The sequence below is a fragment of the Halichoeres trimaculatus genome, unplaced genomic scaffold, assembly GCF_033239565.1.
Source record: "Halichoeres trimaculatus isolate MK-OKI-2021-1 unplaced genomic scaffold, fHalTri1.1 fHalTri1_scaffold_5, whole genome shotgun sequence".
In the NCBI taxonomy this organism is placed as follows: Eukaryota; Metazoa; Chordata; class Actinopteri; order Labriformes; family Labridae; genus Halichoeres; species Halichoeres trimaculatus.
This window is the reverse complement of record NW_027437183.1, coordinates 12,162,710-12,186,704: the sequence shown is the minus strand read 5'-3', so window position 1 is coordinate 12,186,704 and position 23,995 is coordinate 12,162,710. Positions and strand designations below refer to the sequence as shown.

Genomic DNA, 23,995 nt, shown 5'->3' with positions numbered 1-23,995 from the left:
TAACTATCAATGAATGAGCCTCCAGGTCGTGAGTTACCATAGTTACACCACATGCTGTAGGGGATGGAGGTGTGGCAGACATGCTCCTGCATTTCATTAGTCAATTTATAGAGCAAGTGTGCATGAATGCCTTGAGCCCTGGGGAAATTATGACAGTCCGATCCATACTACACTGAAGAAAGAACAGACTTAAATGAACCAAATGAGAAGCAGGATGGCTGTTCACACTCTGTCTGTCCTCTGAGAAGATGTACAGCTGAAGCTGCAACACTGTGCCAGCTGGGTGTCCTGCTGCTCTCATTGAGTCCACTCTTCCCGCCAAACAAACCAATTCTGAATATAGAGTCAATTTATCATCACATCACATCGCTCCAGGAAACACGTTCAAACACATTTCAAGTCTTTTCCTCTTGAGACTGTTGGTTCCCTGAAAGCCGTCAGCTATTTCAGTTCTCAGTGATTCTAACCAATCACAATGCTGCTTCTGCTTATCATCAGTAGAAGCATTTTAGTGACAGGTAACCAAAACAAAAAGTTTTACTACACCTCAAAGGGAACAGTTAGAGATTTTGAAAGCAAGCAACTCCAATAAAGACACATTAAGCTTGTATGATTACAACTGTTATCTCTCATATCCAAAGAAAAAGCGTGGGCATGCTCAAAAACACTCAAAATCTGTCAGAGCTGACCCCAAGAAAGTAACATAAGCCGAAAAATGTCAGCTCTTGCAACAAAGTTCTTACTTTTAATGTCAAAAAATAAAAAAAAGGGATGGGCGAGTACTGGTATTGGTATCTGGTATAGGGCCAATACCAGCCTTATTTCAAGGTGTCAGTACTCATGAAGGCTGCCGACACCAGCAGCAGATACTTAAGGCAAAAAAAATCTTACATGGAGTAAGTCATCCTCACCAGTAGTTGGCGCTACATTTCTGTGGTTTGACACCATGGGAAATGTGCATCAGGTCCGGTTCAGAAAGCATAACAGTTTGAACAGTTTTATTTTGCACTTTTTAATTCATCAAAACAAATTTTAAACTCAGCGACAGTAGTTTATGTTTTATTTTGTACTTAATGGAAGAGTGACTGTGCTTTGTACAAATGGTCTGACATTGTTATTTATGTCATATCTGTATCAGTACTCGGTAATGGTGAGTACTCGAGGCAGTACTCGTACTGGTATCAGTCTAAAAAAAGTGGTATTGAATAACCCTAAAAAAAAACCCATAAATTTGGGACTCTAATCAGTTTGTTTACATCTGCTCGGTACGTTAAGCTACAGTTTCAAGAATACACCAGATCTGCGTCAGTTACATCTCCTCTCTGTTGCATTCTAACTGTGTGCTCTCACATCTGTCAGCTCACACCAGCTGCAGCTCTTTGTCATTCCAACGTGGTGTGTAGCTGAATACTTTACATAACACTTTGTGCTTATATGTTTATTACTTCAGCTCACCCAGAAGACGCTCAACACACAGGTACACTATGTTATTCTATGGTGTTGATGAGACAGACTAAAACCAGGATTTTTTCCAGATCAGAGATTCTACTTTTAGAATATTCATACATGTGTGGAGCCTTAAACTTGAAATTTTTTGACATAGTTTGTTGGTTTTTCTCACTGTTACTCCATCATGATGCAGTGTAATTTTTACTGTCTGACTCCACAATAATCCATATTTTTATCTACATACGTACAGTAAGGAGATCAAAGACAGCCAACCCAAGAGTTTAGGAAATCAATTTGTTCATTATTTCAACTTTTTTCTTGAATTTTCTCCAACATTTGGCTAACTTTCCTCCTCTGCCTGTTCCAAACCTCCAAATACTATAGAAAACTTAAGGCCCAACCTGCTTTGAATGCTGCCTACAAGCTGGCACAGGCACTCGGAGAGTTCAACTTACTATAAAAACTGCGAGGAACCAATGAGTCGTTTTAGGATGCAACACTTTCCCACATACTCAACATGTTTCAAATCGGTATACAACACCCACATGGGGGAGGATGTTACACAGAGACCGGCTGGCACCAAAACACTCACCGCTGTTTGTGTGGATTTTTTTTTCTTTGGAAATCAGATGCATTCCTAAGTCCTAACACACACACACACACCACACACACACCACACACACACCACACACACACCACACACACATGCACACACACAAAGAAAAATCGGCTGCATTTTCATGTGAGAGTGGAGCTTGTAAAGGACATTAGTAAAACACTTTAGAATCACTGCTAAGAGTCCATGGTCAATTAAAGGTCCCTTTCAAAACAGTTTTACATTCTGCTTCCTTTTGCTGTTTCCATAACAACCATGAAGGGATGAACGAATGTGCTCTATAACCTTCAGGACTCAATACAGACAAGAAAATCCACGCAGCAGCTGCATACACACAGAATCACACAGAATCACACTCAATCTATGTGTAAGGCATATTTGTAAAAGAGTTGCAGCATGAAATCAAACCAAAACTTGGAGAGGCGGCATGCAGCTTTAAAGGAGTCTCCATATCATTCATTTTATCCTCGTTGATAATCAATCATCTGAATCCTTTCAGACAGGATATCCCATTAGACACCCACGCACCAACTCATTACCCCGACCCACAAAGTCTGCTCACCGCTTTCTAGTAAAGCTTTACTCCTTCTTCCTCGTAAACACACCACATCTTTCTCACACACACACAAGATGAAGCATCTCCACCGCTGTTTCTGCACAGCAGTGGGAATTGATTGGGCGTTTATTACCAAAACAGATTCCCCTCAGGATCAAACACTCAGTGGAAGAAAGAGGCAGAGCGGTCCAATTAGAATCAGAGAGAACGGCAAAGGTAACAGAGAAGGTGAGGAGAGGACAGTATGTGTGTGCATGTGTGTGTGTGTGTGTGTCCCCTGTGGACATTAATTATCTCTAGGATGTCTTTTTTTCAGGGAGAAAATCTCTGACCCAAATCAGAGACCCCACTTTAGAACACAGGGACACATAAGCAGACACGAGTGCTTTTGTGCCACTGTACTTACAGTATGTACCTTCAGGGACTTACATACAGTAATTCTATAATCAGAGCTCTTACTAACACCCTGATCCATAGCTGACACTAATAACTCCCTCATTCAGGGTCTTTATCCAAACAAACTGTGACACACTTTAACCTGTTTTGTTTTTTTCATATTTTAATAAATATCAACATTCTCATAGAACCAGAACGGCACTGCAACCATCTCAAACAGCTTTCCCTCTGTCCTCATTTATGATAACGGTGACCTGTACAGTATCACTAAAAGTAAAGCGACCTTACTTGTTCTTTTTCTTTTAATGAAAGCTTGTTACCACTTGGTACGATGAGTAATGAAGTTTTCTAATGAACAGCCAACATTCTTAAGTGGTTCTTCCTCTCAGCCCCCTGGGACCGTTAGGGCACGGGACAAGAAAAACACATAGAAAAGGCTGATCCTACACATCATATTATACTGATTTTTTAGCCTGGTAGTTAAAGAAGTCGAAGAAAACACTCATTATCTTGCATTTAAAATGAAAACTTGTCTTTTTTTTCTTGCTATTATTATGATTCAGAATAATTCTGAGACAACAGAAGTGAAAATATAAAGTTGTGGATAAATGGCTTTCTGATCATTACCATGACTATCGACCAGGAACGACTGAGAGAAAGGCTCTGCAAAAAGTCTTCTACCAGATAGATTTTTGTCCTTTTTCTGTTGTTTTGGTTGAAATACAGGTTTAACAATGGTAAGTTACAACATTTAAAAATATATGATTTGATACAGATTAGAGATAGACTGATATGGACTTTTTGGGGCCGATACCAATTCTGATTATTAGTAGGCAAGGAGGCTGATAACCGATATTTGAAGCCGATATTCATTTATAATCAAAGTGAAAATATTTGCGTTAAAAAATTTGAACACTACAAACTCCAACACTTAACTAAAATCAAATGCCTTCAAGCATATGTTCATTACACAGCTCCCAGGCTTAGCAGCATGTTTTTTTATAAAGGTAAATGAAAACATAAAAAAATAAATAGCTTAAGTTTTCAACAGTTCAAAAAAAAAGTTTTCCAAAATTTCTATGTAACTGCAATAAAACTGGAAGAAATAAGTTTGTGCTGCCTTTTACAGGCATGTAATGTAGTTGAATTTTCTGTTTGGTTTTACATGACTGAGTTTAAATGACAGTCTAGGGCTGCCATAGTGTAGACAGGGAGATCTGTGCAGAAAAGCATCAGAGCCAAAACATAACCGTTTTAAGTGGGTTTCATATTGGCCATCGCATTAAAAAAAAGGCAGATGCCGTTATGCCCCAAAATGCCAAATATCGTCCTGGCCGATAATCGGTCTATCCATTATACAGATCAGTATGATATAATACTGTAATATACAATGCAATACAATGCTACGTATTGTAGTTCAATTCTATAAGATAAGAAAAGAATGTAAGGAAAGGACGTGGCATGTAGGACACAATACTGTAAGATATGACAAAAAACAATACTGTACGGTACTATGGTTCATGTAGTACAGTATGATACAGTATGTCTGTACAGGAAACAAAACGACACCATAAAATACGATAAAGTACGGAATGGTAAGGTATAGTTCAATGTGATTGGATACAGTTCCATGCACTAAAATATGATGGCACACGATAAAAAAGGAAGGAAGAGAGAACAGGACAGAACACTGTTCCATACGATAGGACTTGGTAAGGTACAATATGATTCTGTACAATCTATAAAATACAATAGATATGAAACGTCACCATACTGCACAACATTCTGTGATACTGTTGATATGATACACAATATTACACAATACTTTGAGCTAAAAAGATTTTGATGCTTCCACAAACTTACTTAACAGCAGATCAGCGCTTTTTTGCCAAATACATTCAACAACCTTTGAAAACTGACATTGCTTTGATTTCTCCTTAACCTTTGCTGTAGCATATATATCTTTGTCATCTCATCTAGCCACAGATGTTTTTTTTTCCTTTACAACTGATAAAGTAGTACATTTTTGTCTATACATCTGGTGACCACACAATCAAATTTATCACTCTTGATCCCTAAAGTGGGCTAAAAATTACATCATTACTCTCTTATAGAGGCAAAAACTGCCAACTATTTGTCTCAGGGGGGAGGAAAGAACACACAGGCATGGACGCACACCCGTGGTGTGCTGACAGGTCTCTGGCTCCTACTGGGTTAACACATAAGAACATGCTTAAACACACAAAAAGACAATTACATGCATCTGCAAGCCATTAGGTCTAATCACATACTGCAGCACAGGCAAAAAAAAAAGACCATGTACTAGCTTGTGTTTCATTCTTTATACTGTATGCAGCCAGGACTGGAAATTACACTGAAACTCTCTGCTTCGCTCACTAAAACAAGATTAATTAAAAATCTTTTTTTAAATCAGCTCCTTTTGTCATGAGGTTTCTACCCTACAAAGAGCTGCATCATACCACATTTAGACAGAACAATACAGCCGCGCTTATTTCTACACACACCTTCTCCTGCGTGGTGAGGGACACAATGGGATTAGAATGGATTATGCTCAGTGTCAGTCCTAGAAATAATCTCTGTCATGTCACAGAATAAGAAGGTAATACAAGGTGAAATGGGTGATTTTAGGAAAGGGGTTTCATTCTCCTGTCCCTGGGTCACCTCCATTTTAACAGCAACCTTTTACTCGACTACTTTATTAGCAAAGGATCTGAAGAGGTGTGAGTGTCGTACGTCGTCAGCTGTTGTCATGGTCATGAAGCATAATTTAGAAAATGTCACTCAGATATAACTACAACTTGCCTGGCATTTCAGGCTTCTGTTGGATAATGAAGCAGGTATACGCAAACTTTGGGATGTGTGCTGTGTAAGTCTCATCTTAAAAAAAAGGAACAGTGCAGATTTTTTGAGTCTGTTGTTATTGAAGTGTCAAGAAATACATGAAAATAAGAATGAGGGAAGAAAGACTGGACTACACGCAAGAGGCAGAAATGAGACTTTTCTGTACCAGGAGGGATACAAAAAACTTTTTTTAAGTATAGTTTTTTCTGAACCTCAGTGGCAGTTTGGTTTTTTGCTCCAATTTTCTATCTAGGGTTATCTTTCCTGACAGTGGTGCACCAGTGCTTCTCAGCAAGTGTCTATCTGGCAGTGTTATTACTTTGTCCTCATCTGAAAAAAACTAATCTTTCTCTCCTCAGTCACTGATGTCAGGGTGGGATCTCTATTCTCCTGTTTACTGAGCTGTGTTTAATTACATCTTGAAGTACATGAAGATATTACACGTGGATCTAATGTGTTCATTTTGTACATACCTGGTGTAAATGCCATCCAGCACACCCAGACAGGCCTCTGAAGCCGGGACATATGAGCCCATCTGAGCCATGACACAGATCAGCGCCACCTGGCGGATGTAGGAGCTTTTACCCCCCATATTAGGGCCAGTGATTATCATGGTTCTCCTGCCATCACCCTGTAGCAGGAGGAGGGAAGGAGAGGGGGAGAGGATCAGTGACACAGATAGAGGGCGGCCGAGGAGAGGCTCGGAATAAGATATTTTCATGCTGTCCTGCACAGCTGAGGTGGTGGGTGGATTGAAGGCTTGGCTTCTCTTCCCCCTGGCTTTTGCTTCTGTTGCAAGATTAACCCACACCCACTCCAGCTGCTCCCACTCTGTGTGTGGTGCCATGCAGGTCTCTCTGTGTCATGTGTGTATGTATTTACGTCTGCATGTGTCATGATGCTAATTTGTTTCAAAACTGTCACAGTGAGTTATTAAGCAAGTTCACATTAGTTTGTTTGTTTTTCACAGCTTTGGGAGCAGCCTTGTGAATGAGAGTGTGTGTGTGTGTGTGTGTGTGTGTGTATACCTGAAGTTCAGTGAGGTTGGGCACGTATTGGCTCTGCTCTCCCATCAGTAAGTCGATGGCAGGATGTCTGCCATCCTTAATCAGAATCTGGCGCTTACTCTCACACACTTCTGGCCTGAACACAGAAAACATAATGAAGTCAACACACAACAAACCAAACAGAAACACCTTTATAAACACTAAGAAGCAAAGAGATTATGTTTTCATTTAAAACATCATGTAGCAGACAACTAATCTCTCATTTAACTTTTTTCATTTTTTTCATTCCTTTATTTCTTTTCTCATAACAATTTGCTTGATTTGCATTTATGAGGTTAATTACATTTTAAACAAACTAAACCACAAATAAATTAAGAATTAAAAAAAACACAACAGTAAGAGTCTTCTACACTCTTTTCAATTACAACTATTGTAAAACCCCTTGTAATGTTTACAATTTGATTAAAAATCAAAATTAAAAATAAGCCCAGCACAAACTACACTTAGCTGCTGACTATAGCTCTATCATAAGTGTGCACAGGTGAGTACTAAAACCCCTCCTTTTAGCTGTGAGTGAAATGTAAATAAGTCCATTTCCCAAACCATTCATTTAATTCAAAAGTCAAAAAGTGAGTAAATGAAAGGGAAGAGTGCTCCCAGACAAACAGCAGGGATGAATAAATGTAACTTCTAAATACAGAAAGTAAAAGAAAAATGCAAAAATATAAAAATAATAAGGAGGGATGCAAAGGTGTGTGTGACTTTAAACTACGTGTGTGAGTGTGTGTGTGGGAGATATGTTGGTGTTCTGGCTGAGCACGCTGAGGAGCCTGGTGCACACGCCTACACACAGCCTGTCTGAGACTATAGGACACGACACAGGACACCCACACAAAGACACACACACACACACACACACACACACACACACACACACACACACACACACACACACACACACACACACACACACACACACACACACACACACACACACACACACACACACACACACACACACACACACAAAAACACAAGTCTTCATCCACACACATACACAGTGAAATTTAGGGCATGAGAGGACATCACCTGCAGTAGTCTCCCTGTTTGGCCACCTCAGCCAATGAAAAGAGACAGTCCACGGTTGCTAGGTGACTAATGGCCTTTTTCATGGTGTGATAGTGCTCCCCAAACTGACTACAAAGAGAGACACAGAGCAAGAGAGGGAAGCATTTTAAAGTGTAAATTATAGTAAGGGCATCCTGTGTTGAAAGCAGACGGCACTGAAGTTGTACTCGTCTGAAACAGGCTAATTATGTTAGGAAGAGACTGACAAGTTTTTAGCAGTACTTTCATTTGAGTTCCCTATTATCTATGTGTGTGTGTGAGTGTGTGTGTCATACTCCAGGAAATTGGTCCACTCTCTCTGGCAGTCGAGCAGCAGCTGCTCTCTGAGCTGCAGCAGCTTCTTGTAGCGCTCCACCAGGAAAGGAGAGTGATACCTGCTGACAGCTTTGGTGCTGCAGAGAGGAGATGGAGGAGGCAGACAGGGAGATGATTTAAAGATGGGAATAAACCTTTGTGTATCTGGTGAATACTGCTGGAGTGGCATGGCAGTTATTGTTGAAATTGGAGGCTCAATCATACAAAGCATCAACAGGTGCGATGACAGCCACACACCAACTGAGCTGATTAAGATTTTGTCAGCTGGTTAAGAGAACTTCATCAGTCGTCACTGTAAGACGTCCTTTTTTTTTAACCACTTGACAAATCTAAGTCCAATAGTCACTCTCCCTTAAGTGCTGTTCTGCTCATCATTAACACACAGGGGAAATATTGGCTCGTTGGCAGCTTATCATCATGCTGTGCTCATCAGCTTGTTGCTACCATATGCACAACAAGAAAACGCTGACTTGGTATGGCTTACTGACATGTAACAAAGACATAAGTACAGCACAAACATTTGTCAAAAGGCTGTTTACAGTATTAGTTTGAAACATTGTCATAGTCCTCAGACATCACTGTTAAAAAGAGGAATCATCAAACTTCAAACAAGTTCAGTGATACTTGTTTTAAACTTTAAGCTGCAGATCTGATTTATAAGTCAGCAACAGCAAAGTCAGGGTGAGAACTTCCGGGTGGGGCAAGGGGAGAGGAATACTGCTGTACATATTCAGAGACTGATTATCTCAGAAATAAACCAAGACTAGCCTGGTCTCAATTTTTCCCCTCCTGCCTTTCCTCTGTCCTGATGTCTGTGCTAAGAATACAGCACTAACAGTATTCAGAAATGTCAGGGCTTTCTGTCGGAGAGCCATGCCCCACAGAGTTACCTACTCTGATTTGGAAGCTGTTTTTGTGTTTTAAGGTGAAAAAGTTTCATGATGTTGCTTTGAGAGGTCATACTGTTCATAGTTGAACATTCTTCTGTCATATATGCTGTTTTAGGAAAGGAAAATAAGGAATTTGTCGTCTTGACAATGCTTCCTGGTAATCATTCTAATACTATTGCAAAGTTGTTGTTGTTTTTTCACTTTTAAAAGTAGCCATATGTCATCAAAACAATGGCCTTCAAGGCAGGGTTGGCAGTCCTGAAAAACTAGCATGAATTTGAACATAGCATCTCGTCAGGACTCCGCCTAGCCCCTCCTCCTCCTCCTCTTGGAGCTCCTCCAAAGAAACACCCTCACATGCACAAGCGTAGCTGATTCCCACCTATGATTGTAAATGATTGAAAGACAGACTCAGCACATCATTTTATGTTTTGCACTACGTTGAGTCATGTCACATTTAGAGGTAAGGGAACACCAAAACATCAAAACGTAAAGCTAAAAAACAAATAAACAAACGTGGCTTTTGTCAGTACTCGCGACAGTCATGCTAGACTCGTCGACTTTTACCTGTGACCTGATATTAGGAGTAAAGCTATAATACAAATAGTACATGTACATTTTCTCTAGGACTTACTAAATATCACAATATTTTTTTGCTTGTCAGAGCCCCTGTGGTGAGAGTTTATTAGACTCTGATCCGAACTACAGCTCAGAGAGAAGCACCTCATCGGGTCAGAGGGGACAGGCTTGAGGTCGAGCGAGAGGGACAGTAGTTAGAGGCAGAGGAAGAGAAAAAGAAAAGAAAGTCTCCGTCTTTCTCTTCTTTTTGTATCTTTTCTTTGAGTATCTAAATCAAACTACAAATTATATCTTTAATGTTTGGTATTAGAAATAATATTTGGCATTAGAAAACATATCCTGAAACTGAAAAAAGAAACATTGGCATTGAAAAACACATATTATAAAAAAAAATTATGATGGCATCAGAACAGGTAGTGGCATTGATAACATTTTGCCTCAGCTAAAAACACAGACATGAAATGTTTTTTATTATTTCTTTTTTAAAAATGTTTGTGTTTTAATGATTTTGAACTCAAACCACATTATATTTATTTGATGTCACATTTTTATCAGTGACATTTTATAACTCCGATGATGTTTTTCTTTTTTGATTATCTTTTTTACCCACTGTCTTTTCTCAGTTTCAACTTTCTGTCACTCTTTTGGCATGGAGGGTTTGTGGGAAAGGGCTAGAAGGGCTTGATTTGCATATCATATACTGTGCCCATGACAAATTTGCCGAATCTTCTCTGCCATTGCTAAACAGCTTATTCTGCTGTTGACTCTCGTTTTGAGCTTCTGGTGCCCCCAGGTGCTGACCATCAGGTGCCTGAGTGATGTCAGAAACATGTACTGGAATCTGAACACATGGAGGGACGTGTCAGTGGAGAATAAGGTGTTTGACATTAGCAGATAAGAGTTGGCAAGTTTTTGTTATGGGTCCACATACTCAGCTCTGCAGTTCATAAACAGACTTTATATGGTGTTTCTCTTTCTGAAAGGTTTTAGAAACACATTTTAATGATTCCCGTGACCATTGTTGTCTGGAAACAACCTTCAAAAGAGTTATGAAACCCAATCTTAGCCCAGACTATGATGGGGGGGGCTTACCTGCTGATTTTGACCCAGTCACGAGGGACAGTGGACGACAGTGAGTTTTTCACCTCAATCAGAAACTGAGGAGGGAAAAGAAGAAAGGCTTTAACAAATCAGAGAGGGGACAAAAGAGCAAAGAAACTCTTGATTAAAGCTAACACACACACACTACTGCACACACACTTAGACACAGAGACAACAGATCAAATTCATCACACCCAAAGAGCAGACCATCAATCTCCTCCCACACGTCTGTCACTCTGTGCCACACACACACTACTGCACACACACACACACACACACACACACACACACACACACACACACACACACGCGCACACACACACACACACACACACACACACACACACACACACACACACACACACACACACACACACACACACACACACACACACACACACACACACACAAGCCGTAGTTACTTCCTGTCCAGAGACGGTGGTGTAATCCAGTGCCGGGGCTTTCAGTGTCAGACGGACTTCTTTGCGGTGGTTTTGGATCTCATGGATGACAGTTTGGATCTGCTCTCTTCTTTCCAGAAGCACCGGGAATCCAGACAGATCTGAAAAGAGCTCTGTCTTGTTCCCTGACCTGAATAAAAACACACGGTGCAAATTTGACAGCAGTTAGAATTCAGAAACCTGTTAAGGGGTTACAAGGAAGAAATCAGCTTGTGTCACTGCAATCTGAAGCATCATGAGTCAATGAAAGTAACGCTGAGTTGCAGCCGTGTATTTTATAACCCCTAGACTACCGACATATACAAAATCTGTAATGTCAAGTTAATGCTGACAACTCGTTTAAGCTGTGTTCCTTAAATTTGATAGAAACTGTTCATCAAATGGCTCTAAGTTTTGTTTCTGCTGGAGAATTTCTTTTTTCACAGCAGTCCAATTTTGTGTCCTACCGCAGTGCAGAGACATTCTGACCCTTGATTTGCAGCTCATGCAAAATACTCCCTCTCTTCTTTTTCAGTGCTTTATACTCACTTCGCTGCTTTTTCATTGAGGACTTTGAGGAAGCTGTGTGACGGAGCCAGCAGGTCAGGAGTGTCCATCAGAAGACCACGGAGCAGCCCTGAGCTGATCTCTGACTGGATGGCTGGGAGCAGAGCCTGCAGTTCCAGCCCCAGGCGAGACAGACTGCTACTAATGAGGTAAAACTCCTGTGTGGAGGACTGAAACACACGTACGAACACATGCAGAATAGAGTTTTATTAGAATGTCATGTTTATGTATGAACCAGAAATGATAAATATGTGTTTTTCTGATTCTATAACAAAATGAAATCATAATCTCTGTATTCCTGTATTCCTGTGTGTGTGTGTGTGTGTGTGTGTGTGTGTGTGTGTGTGTGTGTGTGTGTGTGTGTGCACGTGCGTGTGTGTGTTTGTGTGTGTGTGTGTGTGTGTGTGTGTGTGTTTGTGTGTGTGTGTGTGTGTGTGTGTGTGTGTGTGTGTGGTGTTTTGTTTCTGGGGATGCTGTAGGCAGGCAGGATTAGATCCTTAAATCTCATCCGTGCTGGTTACAACAGCCAAGCTCAAAGATAGATGCACTATTACAGGCTGAGCTCTGAGACACATCAGTCATTAACAGCAGCACAGGCTGCAACAAACAGTTGGCTAATCAAATCAAAACCACTGGCAACTTTTAAAAAATGACTAAGTCTTTCAACCTTTCTGTCAGATTTTGGGCTGAGATGTCAAACATCTGCTGATTCCAGGCTTTTTACACTTTAAGTTTTTCTGCTTTTCAGAATTTATGATGGGAAATAAAAGTCTGAGGGTTAAGGGACTTTAGTTCAGACAAATTCCAGACTTCACTTTGAGCTCTATGAAATTCTTACCAACATTTTTAAAGTCACTTCAAATTTTATATGAATGATGAGCCAGAACCAGGTGAAACATCTGCAGATTTAGAGGTTCTGAAAATGACTGTTAGTAGCAGTCCTGCATTAAAACTGCACTAAAACTACATGCACACACACACACACACACACATATATATATAAATATAAATATATATATTTATATATATATATATATATATATATATATATATATATATATATATATATATATATATATATATATATATATATATATATATATATATATATATATATATATATATATATATATATATATATATATATATATATATATATATATATATATATATATATATATATATATATATATATATATATATATACACAGACTGTCTACTGCAATTTGGTGCTAGTTGCAGGTTTGTATGATAATTTGTTACCTGACAGTGTTGAAAATTATGATGACACAATCCATATTTCATATTCTGGATCTTAGTATCCAGAATTTTTCATGATCTGGAACGTTCTTTTACATCGGTCAGAAAATTTAATCACTTCTTCCTTATCCCATTTTGAACATTACCCGAAAATTTTATCATGATCTGTTAGTTACTTTTTGAGTTATGTTTTTCTCAGAAAAGCAAATAGACAAACTCTCCTAAAAACCTAACCTCCTTGGCAGATGTAAAAGTAGGGGTTAAAACTTATACAAAACAGTTCAAACAGAAAATATTTTATCTGTTTTTCACATTTCTTTGTCGAGGACCCCTGAGGTTACTCATCCAGGATAGTGATGGTATGAGTGGTAGCAGACTTATTTCGGAATCTCAGCAGTTTGTGCAAGTAGGTGGTCTAATTTCCAACCAATTAGCTCAATTAACTATCGCAGACATTATTCGGTTTTGCTTTTGTCTGTTTTTGGATTGGCCTGTTTGTGTGTTCCTACTGCAGTCATCAGTACTACTGTCCTTGGGGTCATTGGCTGAAAAGTTTGGAAACCTGTGCTGTACACCATCAAAACAAATTTGTTGTCATTATTTTTAAACAGTCACCACTTTATAATCAAATCTCGCTTCCATTCATCTGTTTTGTGTAGCTTTTAATTCAATATTTTCTTGAATTCCTGACCAAAAAAAGCACCCATAGCTGTCCATTGATCACACACTCTACTTTTTATGTTCAAAACAATCAATCCACCCACAGAAAATCAGATAAATCAATCATTTCACATAAAAAAACTCTACAGGAAGGTGATTCTTTATGTTATATTGGCTTCATATTGCCATCAGTGATGTCACAGAAAGTAGTAGGTCGTTAAAGGTTAATGAGAGTCACACTGACAATAGTTTATTGCATCAATCACACGCTGCACTTTAATAGTCCCTCATGTCAGCAGCCTCAGCGATGCTCCTTTATGAACCCAAACAGACTGCAGACCATAAGCATGTCCTCCCTCTCATTATGTCAATGGAGCCATAGAGACACAGGCCATTACACACGGGCTCATTTATCTGCTGTGGAGTCAAATGACAATTATGCTCCCTGTGTGTGTGAGTGTGAGTGTTCACTGACATTTGATTATTTCTCTTTGACAGTGTATGAAGGAGTGAGGAAGTTAAACATGAAACAAGACATGAAGCTCAGATCAGAGTGCCTCTCTCATTTATATATGACACACACACACACACACACACACACACACACACACACACACACACACACACACACACACACACACACACACACACACACACACACACACACACACACACACACACACACACGTGGATGAAGCCTTCTGACATTTCCAAAAATGGCTCAGATGGGAAATGAGATTGTGTAAGACAATCAGGTAAGTGTCACTGAGGCGACCGCTCCCTGTTGTTAATCAAGAGCACGCCATAAAACAGTCAGAGACGGAGAGGGATAAGGGGTTTCAAGAGGAGGGAGAAAACAGTTGTAGTGTTTTTTATATGAAAAAAAAGGAAATGACAAGGAAGAGCAACCTTTTTTCCCACCAAAAGGAAAATTCATAAGCGGATCCTGAGTGACAGGACTAATAACAATCTCTCCAAAAGCAACCACTTAAGGATGTAAAAATATGTTACCCTGTTGAGTATGTATGTTTGTGTGTGTGAGTGTGTGTATTTCTTTTTAATGGTACCTTTTTGTGATAAATGCTGCAGATGCCTCTCTCCAGGTCCGGCAAATGTGACAGCAGAGATCTCACAGAATTCAGAGACGTTGAGTCCGATTCAAGGATCTCCTGCAAAGAATCCTGCCTCTCTGAGATGGAGCTGTGGGTTCATGAAGAAAAGGGAAAAAGAAAGAGAAACTGAAGAATCAGACAGAAGCAAAATCACACAAACTGAGGTGCCAAATCACAGCTGTCATTCCCAGAGCTTAATTAATGATGATTAAAAGGAGCTGTTTTTCAAAAAGATGCTTGAAAATATGGCGCAGTCAAAATGCAGCTGATTAGCTGCTACAGATTTTCTACCACAAGTGGAAAAGTGTGAATAAGTTAAAATCCAGCCATCCATGGAAATAATCAAACCATGTAATTTGTATCAGGTTGAATTTTCAAATCTTTTTAGCACCTCTGTTGCATTTAAGACGCACATTAATTACAGCCAGCCTGACTAGTGAGCCCTGCACATCTCCAGCCTGATGCTGGCGTGCCACATTCACAGTTATATTATGAAGCTCAGGGCCACAGATCAAGCTTTGTATTTGTTGTGAATGAGAATAGTCAGAACAATACATGCACAGAGAGAACAAAACAAATGATTCTGAGAAGAGACCATCTGCAGAGAATAGACTAAAAGCAGATAACATCATGCAAAGTTACATAATAGACCAGACATATTTGTGTGCATTCAGATCAGTGTTTGCGCTGCAGCACTGTGTGTGGTGGAATTAATTTGTAATCTGGGTTTTGTTCTTGTAAATTTCTGCAGAGGAGCTATCTGTATAATCTGAGAGTAGAGTCAAATCCGAAGCTGTAATCCCTGCACTGTGGGAGGCACACACGCAGGGGGGCGTGCATACACACACAATCAATATATGGATACTAAAATTCCACTTCAGGGCAGAGGACGGGAATAGTGCTGCTGTATAAGAACTGAGAGGATGTTTGAAGCAGGAGTGTTGTGAGTCAGTTTTGACGGTTTTATTTCAAGAGGTCGCTTCCACAACACATTTTGTGTTTTCGGGCTGCAGTATCTGGATAAAGTAACAACAGCTCTGCAAGGCTGTGAGAAATAAATCAAGTATTCAAATTTTAAGGGCTTTTGTGAATCCATTCTAATAACTGTGATATTAGACAGTTTAATAATAAGAGCCTTGTGTTTTCTGAGGCTTACTGACAGTCACAAAACAGACAATAGAGTTATTAAAATGAGAAGTATACTGAAAAGATATTGACATCTACCTACGATTATTTCTCATCCTACCCTGCTCAAAGTTACCCCTCTTAATCTGCTTTTTGTAGCGTATGTAAAACATTGGCAGACCCGTGCATGTTGAGTTTTCAAAGTAAAGGTTCTATAATGTCACTTTAGAAAGATGTGTTAAATAAACCCTAGACTTAACGGGAGAAGTGTGTTAGTACCATGTGGGGACAGGTTTTGTAGAAGTTACAAGCAAAGAGCCCTGTAATGCTGACTTGTTTTTTTCTTGCTTTTGTTTCATTTTCTGTCTTTTCTTCTTCCCTGACATGCTTTTGATCACTCTGATAAAAACAAATTGTCCCTCCTAGGTTGTATTCAGTTCTAATTATCCTCAAAAAACTAAAGACTACAGAGGAAATGAACATTGTTATCTCTTTTATATGCTCATTTAAATCTCAATGGTCTCACAAACTGCTGTCTAGAAATAAAAAAAGATTGTGTCATTCAAGAGTGCTTTGAGGCTCTCTCCTGTGTAGGAAAGACCTAACATAGCCTGACAGAGCAGATAAACCTGTATTTTCCATATTTATTTAGAGACAACATGTGAAACTGACTCCTGTTGCATCAGTTCAGCTCAGCACTGACAGCCCTGCTCTGTCAGAAGCCCTGTACTGTACTCACTGCGGGTCTGTGAGGGGCTGGCTCACCCACTTCCTCAGCAGTCTCTTTCCAAAAGGAGTACGAGTGTGGTTCAACACCCACAACAGACTGCCTTTCACACCGCCATCTGTCTGTCATGGAAAGAAGACACACAAACACAGCTCACAAGGACATCATCCTGATATACCAAAACAGCATAATGATGTCAAAAAAATAATAAGAGGAGAGGAGGTGATGGAAGCCACAGGCTGTTGGGTTGAGGAGGCTTGAACTGAGCTTGAACTCCATGTGTGCTGAACTTTAAAGCCATCGCCCACGCAAGCCTGGGTAATCACTGAACATTTACTGGTGATCGCAGAGATGACAATTTAATTCATGTCACTTTTACAGTCGGCTGTTTGACTGAGGCTATGAAAAATGTTCCACAAGATAAACAAAAGAAAACCAGACAAGTCTATATACATATATATATATATATATATATATATATATATATATATATATATATATATATATATATATATATATATATATATATATATATATATAATAAGCCAATCATATGGCAGCAACTCAATGCACTTAGGCATGTAGACATGGTCAAGACGATCTGCTGCAGTTCAAACTGAGCATCAGAATGGGGAAGAAAGGTCATACAGAGAATGGTCCCAAAAAGAGAAAATATCCAGTGAGCGGCAGCTCTGTGGGCGAAAATGCTTTGTTGATGCCAGAGGTCAGAGGAGAATGGACAGACTGGTCGGAGCTGATAGAAAGGCAACAGTAACTCAAATAACCACTTGTTACAACCGAGGTCTGCAGAAGAGCATCTCTGAACGCACAACACGTCCAACCTTGAAGCAGATAGGCTACAGCAGCAGAAGACCACACCGGGTGACCCTCCTGTCAGCTAAGAACAGGAAACTGAGACTACAGTTCGCACAAGCTCACCAAAATTGGACAATAGAAGACTTAAAAACATAGCCTGGTCTGATGAGTCTGGATTCCTGCTGCCACATTCTGATGGTAGGGTCAGAATTTGCTGTCAATAACATGAAAGCATGGATCCATCCTGCCTTATATCAACAGTTCAGGCTGTAATGGTGTGGGGGATATTTTCTTGGCTCACTTTGGGCCCCTTAGTACCAAATGAGCATGGTGTAAACTTCACAGCCTACCTGAGTATTGTTGCTGACCATGTCTATCCCTTTATGAGCACAGTGTACCCATCTTCTGATGGTTACTTCCAGCAGGATAACACTCCATGTCATTGAGCTGGAATCATCTCAGACTGGTTTCTTCAACATGACAATGAGTTCACTGTACTCAAATGGCCTCCACAGTCACCACAGATCTCAATCCAATAGAGCACCTTTGGGATGTGGTGGAACGGGAGATTCTCATCATGGATGTTCAGCCGACAAATCTGCAGCAACTGTGTGATGCTATCATGTTAATATGGACCAAACTCTCTGAGGAATATTTCCAGTACCTTGTTGAATCTACGCCACGAAGGATTAGTTCTGAAAGCAAAAGGGGGTCTAACCCAGTACAAGCAAGGTGTACCTAATAAAGTGGCCGGTGAGTGTATACATCAGCTGCTCTAAGTTTAATAAATAACCTATTTTTTGTGGGGTTAACTAAGGATATATATATTCATATTTATTTAGTTATCAACTATTTTTTATTAACTGAACTTAAAGCAGCTGATAACAGTATGTTAAAAAGGCTAAAGAGAGTCTTAAATTGATGTGGGGTATGAAAAGTGGTCTCTTGCTTAGATTGTTCTCACCATCTTTACCTAATTCTGATGAAGAGCCTTGTAATAATATTCAGCACAAAGAGCAGATTGAGAATGCCACTGCTATGGGTTGCTTCCACTCCTCTCACTGTGTCATTTTCAGCTACAGAGCCTTAAAACACACTGCACACTGACTGCTCACTACAAAGCAACAGATGGCCACAGTGTGCAACAAGCTGGTGGAGATGGAGGAGCATGTAGCAGCTACTGAGACGGATCTTTCTCAAAGGATGTGGCTTCCTTTGATATCTGATAGCAAAGACATCCATGGTTTACAATTTAACCCCAACATATTGTACAAAACAGTCCAGGTCTATGGCCCTGTGGGGCTGTGAATGGGAACAAATGTGCATCAGACAGCAGCATGGTAACATGCGCACATTGACAATGCTGGCTCGAAACGAAAAGCTGCACAATGGTCAAATCAACAACCAAAGCAAAGATGAGTGGTACAACATTAGATAACACTTTGATGTGACAATATATAAATATATTATCTCACTGATCTCTTTGTTTTGTGTCACTCTGTTATTTCAAAGGCACATTTTGTAGTGAAATTATTCATCATTTGGACAAAGCTTTGAACTTCACAAGTGCAGTCAGCAACCCAAACAAACACTGAAGAGAGTGAAGATGACACAGATGGAAACAATTCTGAACAAATGGACTCCGAACAGTCCAGACATGAAGAGTTTGTGAGCCGCACAACAGAAAAATGACTCTCCCTACAACAGTGTGAAACAGTGATCATTCGATCCATTTCATACAGATCGTTTTAGGCATTTTAAACCTTGACTAAGAATACTAGCTCACCTGATTGTTGAGGATTTCGAGGTTCCTGAAGGTGGCTGCACTGAGACTCATGCCCTCTGACACACAGGAGAGACGCCTGAATGAGCTGCATGGAGTAAATTTGTTTAATGCATCTGCATGATCTAGTAATCATCTTGTGCAACACAAAACTGAACTTCTTCACTTTACAGATGATGTAAATGAGAAAACAAAGAGATAACGGGTGCATTTTAAAACAACAAAAATGTCAGATGTGTTTTTTAGAGACTTGGCTTTGGAACAAGGCCAGAGAAGGGGCAGAGCTTTTTAAGGTCATACTCCAGCTTTAATTCATAATTATAAGTTAAAAATATTTGAAACATTCATTTGTTCAAATCAAAGAAATAATGAGACTGATTTTACTTTCTGACTCTTTGGTTTAGCTCCTCACGGGACTTTAATGACCAGTCAGATTAGAGGAAATTCAGCTTGTGGGGTCAGTTTGTCTGAACATTTGGTGGCAAGTACCTTTCACTCCGAAGAACTCTTTCCAAGTTGAATTCTTGAAGGTAGTGGATGAGAGGCCCCAGGCAACAGATCACTGCGCTCTCCAAGGAAGCCACAGTGGACAGAGAGCGAGAGCCTGGAGGACACAGACACACAAACACGCTACTTTTTCAGAGAGAAAACGCAGACTCACTCCTGAGCTATACTCAGCTGTCTCTGACTCATTGAATGTGTGAGATCGGAAAAGGAGAGGCAAACAGATGCGCATACACACACACCTTTCTCCTGGGTGTGACAGTAGAACTCAGTCACTGTGTTCATGGCAGAGGCGAACTCAAACTGAATGCTGTCTCTCATCTCAATCCTCACGCGGTCGTCTGCCTGAGCACTGTCGAACAAAAGTACAGCATGTTTTAAGGAGTCGGGTGACTGTAACTGTACAAACAGCAGGAGACACAGCATCTGAGATCTGATTGGATCACTGCCAGAGGAAAATCAGACTCAGCTTCACAGAGCAGCACAGTCAACTCTGAAAACACACATGCAAGTTTTCCCCCTAGCGCCATCACATCTCTCTATCGCTTCATTCACCTTCTCTGCATCGCTGCTTTCAAGGACTCAGTTGCTTTGTCCGCTCTGTAGTTGCCAGGGCAACCAAGGTAAACACGTGGCTCTCGACGCAGTGAGAGAATTTCTCTTTTCTGTTTCCAGATGCTGATACACTCTCTCTCACACACAGGAATTGTCATCTGTCACTGATCGGGCTGGGAATACAGCTTTATATAACTGATCAATAGACAGCGTTTTTCCCAGCAGTGAAACTATAACTATCAATCACTTAAACAATAACATAAAGCAGATTATGAGGTGTACAAGAACAGTGCCAATCACTGGTATTGATTTAAGGACTGGTGTAGTGCAGCACATCTGCAGAGCCCTGACAGGACCCAGATCTCTTAAGCTGAGTTTATAAAAGCTCAGAGTGGTTTTAAGCAACAACATAAGGGACAGGTTCAGGTTTATGTAAAAAAAAATAAAATAAAATGAGCAGATGTTTGTCTGAAATTCCAGTCTAAGTTTAAGAGTTACACCAACTAACTGTCCAACAAAAAGACGGTCTTTGTTCTAAGTGCCACATATTAGGGATGTCCCAATATTACATTTTTACTTCCGATACAATACAGATACTGCAGCATTGAGTATTGGCCATTACCAATATTAATCCGATACGATATCAGCATTAAACATGTAAACATACATGCTTTTATTACTTATTTTGTAGTATGTCTGTCATGTTAGAAAAGGTTTGATTAAGTGATATTATTCAAACAAAGAACAGTAGTCAGCAACAGTAGGTATGAGGAAAAACTGATCCATTTATTATTAACCAATGGGTAAGAGAAATTTTAACATTAAACATAAGAATATACTAGTAATTGAATAAAATAAAAAATAAATTAGAAGACCCAGAAAATAACCTAAATAAATCAAATAAAAACAGCATGAGCGGAGTCTGGTATGGACTGCTTATATCGGAGATTTTTAGATGATGATTTTAGATGCATTCCAATATAATCCGATACTTGTTTTTTTTGTCGATATCGGACCGATATCCGATATCAATATCGGACTGGGACACCTCTACCACATATTCAAAATGATTTCTTTTAGACACACTAAAAACAGAGATTTGCACAAGAGAGTACACTTAATGCTCCTGGCTGCTGACTAATGTGAAAATTTAGCACAAAACAAGCACATTGATGCAAGCTTTTTGATTCTAATGTACTGAGTCAGTTTATGCTGATATGATTATTTTTAGCAGCTTCATTACTTTACACGTTCAGAACATAAATCCACATGTTACAATGCTAGCAGAAAGCTATTAACGCATTATTACTTATAAAATATTATGAGTAAAGTTAGATGTGTCGCAGCTTTGACAGAGGGTGGAACAGAGAGACATAAAGTGTGCAGGAAGTGGCGCAACTTCAGCAACAATTTTAAAAAATGCAGCTCTTCCCAGCATGTTTGTGCAGTGAGTAATTTTTAGAGTGTAATCACAGAAAAACAATAATTGAATAACATTTGACTTACAGTTACAGTCCTTTTTTTACTCTTGGGGAGGGATCTTTTTACATCATAAGCATCTTTGCTTCTTGATACCATTGAATAATAAAATGAAGAATATTATGTTATTTTAAATTATGTTATACAACCTTAGCCAGAAGATAACAAATATCTGCAAAACATTCCATAATAGCCGACCTAGCTCTTACTGAGATCCATCCAAATCTAACTCCACAGATTGACACCATTTAAGTTTACTCATATGCGGCGAAGGACTGTGTGGTTCAGATGCAACATGCTACCCCTTTCATGTTTTTTTAAAGGCTTAGAGCGCTGTGATGATGATAATCGATCAGAAACATGGACGGCTAAAGGTTAATGCTTAGAGGAAGCTCCCCACAGATCAGAGGTCAATGTGGACAACAGATGAAAGTCCTTGAGTAGCTTCTATTGCTTTAGGGTGAATACACAGCTTGGAGAGTGACAGCTGAAATGTATTCACACACAGACAAACTTAGTCATTTTTTTTGCTTTTGTAGAGCTATCCACTCCCCATGTAAGGTTAAAATAGTTTTAGATTTGTAATTATAGTTTAGGTTTAGTTAGTTTTGACATTTTTTTCCATTATAGTTTAGTTTTAATTAGTTTTGGAGCGGTCATTCTAGGTTTTATTTAGTTTTAATTTTTGCAACAAGTCTTAGTTTTAGTTTAGTTTCAGTTTAGTTTCAGTTTAGTTTTAGTTTTTCATACCTTATTAGCCAGGTGCAGGATTCAAAAAGGTCAGAGTAAATATTTTGTAATACAGTTTATTTTCCAGTTCAACATAGTGCTCACTGCTCAGTCAATGCTGATACTGAACTGTTGGCTACTGCCTTAAACACAAGAAAATAATATAAACTTAATATAAAAATATAAACATAAATTATATAAAATAATGTTAACATTAATCAAATAAAAATAATAAAAACATAAATTATATAAAACAATATAATATGGGCTTTGATAATTGGAAACTTGGACTCTGTAACAATAAAGTCAGACTCACATGAAATTAAACTATTACAGATGCTCTGATTTATTGCTCCTATACGTTTTCGTCCCAGCGCAGCGCACAGCCAGTCAGTGCAGTTAACAAGCACGTCCCAGTACGTTGCTGTGATGGTGCTGTATGGCGCTGACAACTGCCGAAAACTGTCGTAAAATTGTTTGGGAAAATGTGCCGGATTAATTTAAATCCTAAAGGCTATTAATATTGTCAAAAACTATAACTAAGGACATTTCGTCTGTAATTTAAGTTAGTTTCAGTTAGTTTTGTGAACACAAGATACAGTTTTAGTTTACTTTTCGTTTTTGTTTTCTTTTCTAGTTTTTATTAGTTTGAGTTAACTGCAATGGATTTTAAATTTTAGTTTTCCTTTTTAGTTTCGTTTTAGTTAACTATTATAACCTTGTCCCCAGGATGGAACCAGTGACTAACGTATTATTGATTTATCATCTTTCAAGTCAATCCCATCAAACAAGTTTTTTAGCTGCTCTGAGACACTCCACAGCTCTGATCCTGACTCATGACTCCAAGCTGAGGATAAGTAAAACAACCAATACTGCATCCTAGATACTACCAACTTTCAAGGGACTCATTACCTGCCGCTCCACTGACACACATAAATCCTGTTGCTAGGGGGCCCGTCTCGTCAGCCCACCCAGGAGACAAGATGTTGAGCTTCATCAGCAGCTACAAAAATCCTTTTTCAAATATTCACCTTAACTCCTCTTTGGTCTTTCCTGATGGGTTCCTTTGACAAAGCTGATATGCATACAACATCTATGTTAAAACATTTGTGCCGCTCCTTTTCAAACTGATGATCTCTAAATGAGAGCACAATACAACCAAGAGGAAGAATATCTTGGGAGGTTGCAGATAGAAATGATTTGCAGTGACCCCGGCATATTAGGGTACAGTGTGTGCACATAAATGTGATAAATTTCCTGTCTGATGTGAATCGACAAAGGTGTCCTGTATTTATATGATACAGGCTGCAAATTGAGAGGAGTCTTGTCTCTGAAGAGC

The 23,995-nt window shown here is 39.3% G+C and overlaps 1 protein-coding gene across 1 annotated transcript in view; it reads right to left on the bottom strand.

Annotated features, from left to right (window-relative positions):
• Window positions 1-23,995, bottom strand: part of msh3 (mutS homolog 3 (E. coli)) — a 44,837-nt gene that overhangs the window by 16,094 nt on the left and 4,748 nt on the right. Inside the window, exons 9-20 of the mRNA XM_074671339.1 lie at window positions 20,136-20,245; window positions 19,879-19,993; window positions 19,393-19,477; window positions 16,803-16,912; window positions 14,894-15,026; window positions 11,889-12,076; window positions 11,322-11,490; window positions 10,891-10,955; window positions 8,290-8,406; window positions 7,976-8,083; window positions 6,908-7,022; window positions 6,353-6,510 (exon numbers count right to left, since the gene is read on the bottom strand). Of these exons, the coding sequence (XP_074527440.1) occupies window positions 6,353-6,510; window positions 6,908-7,022; window positions 7,976-8,083; window positions 8,290-8,406; window positions 10,891-10,955; window positions 11,322-11,490; window positions 11,889-12,076; window positions 14,894-15,026; window positions 16,803-16,912; window positions 19,393-19,477; window positions 19,879-19,993; window positions 20,136-20,245 (1,473 nt within the window). The remainder of the gene's footprint in view (window positions 1-6,352; window positions 6,511-6,907; window positions 7,023-7,975; window positions 8,084-8,289; window positions 8,407-10,890; window positions 10,956-11,321; window positions 11,491-11,888; window positions 12,077-14,893; window positions 15,027-16,802; window positions 16,913-19,392; window positions 19,478-19,878; window positions 19,994-20,135; window positions 20,246-23,995) is intronic.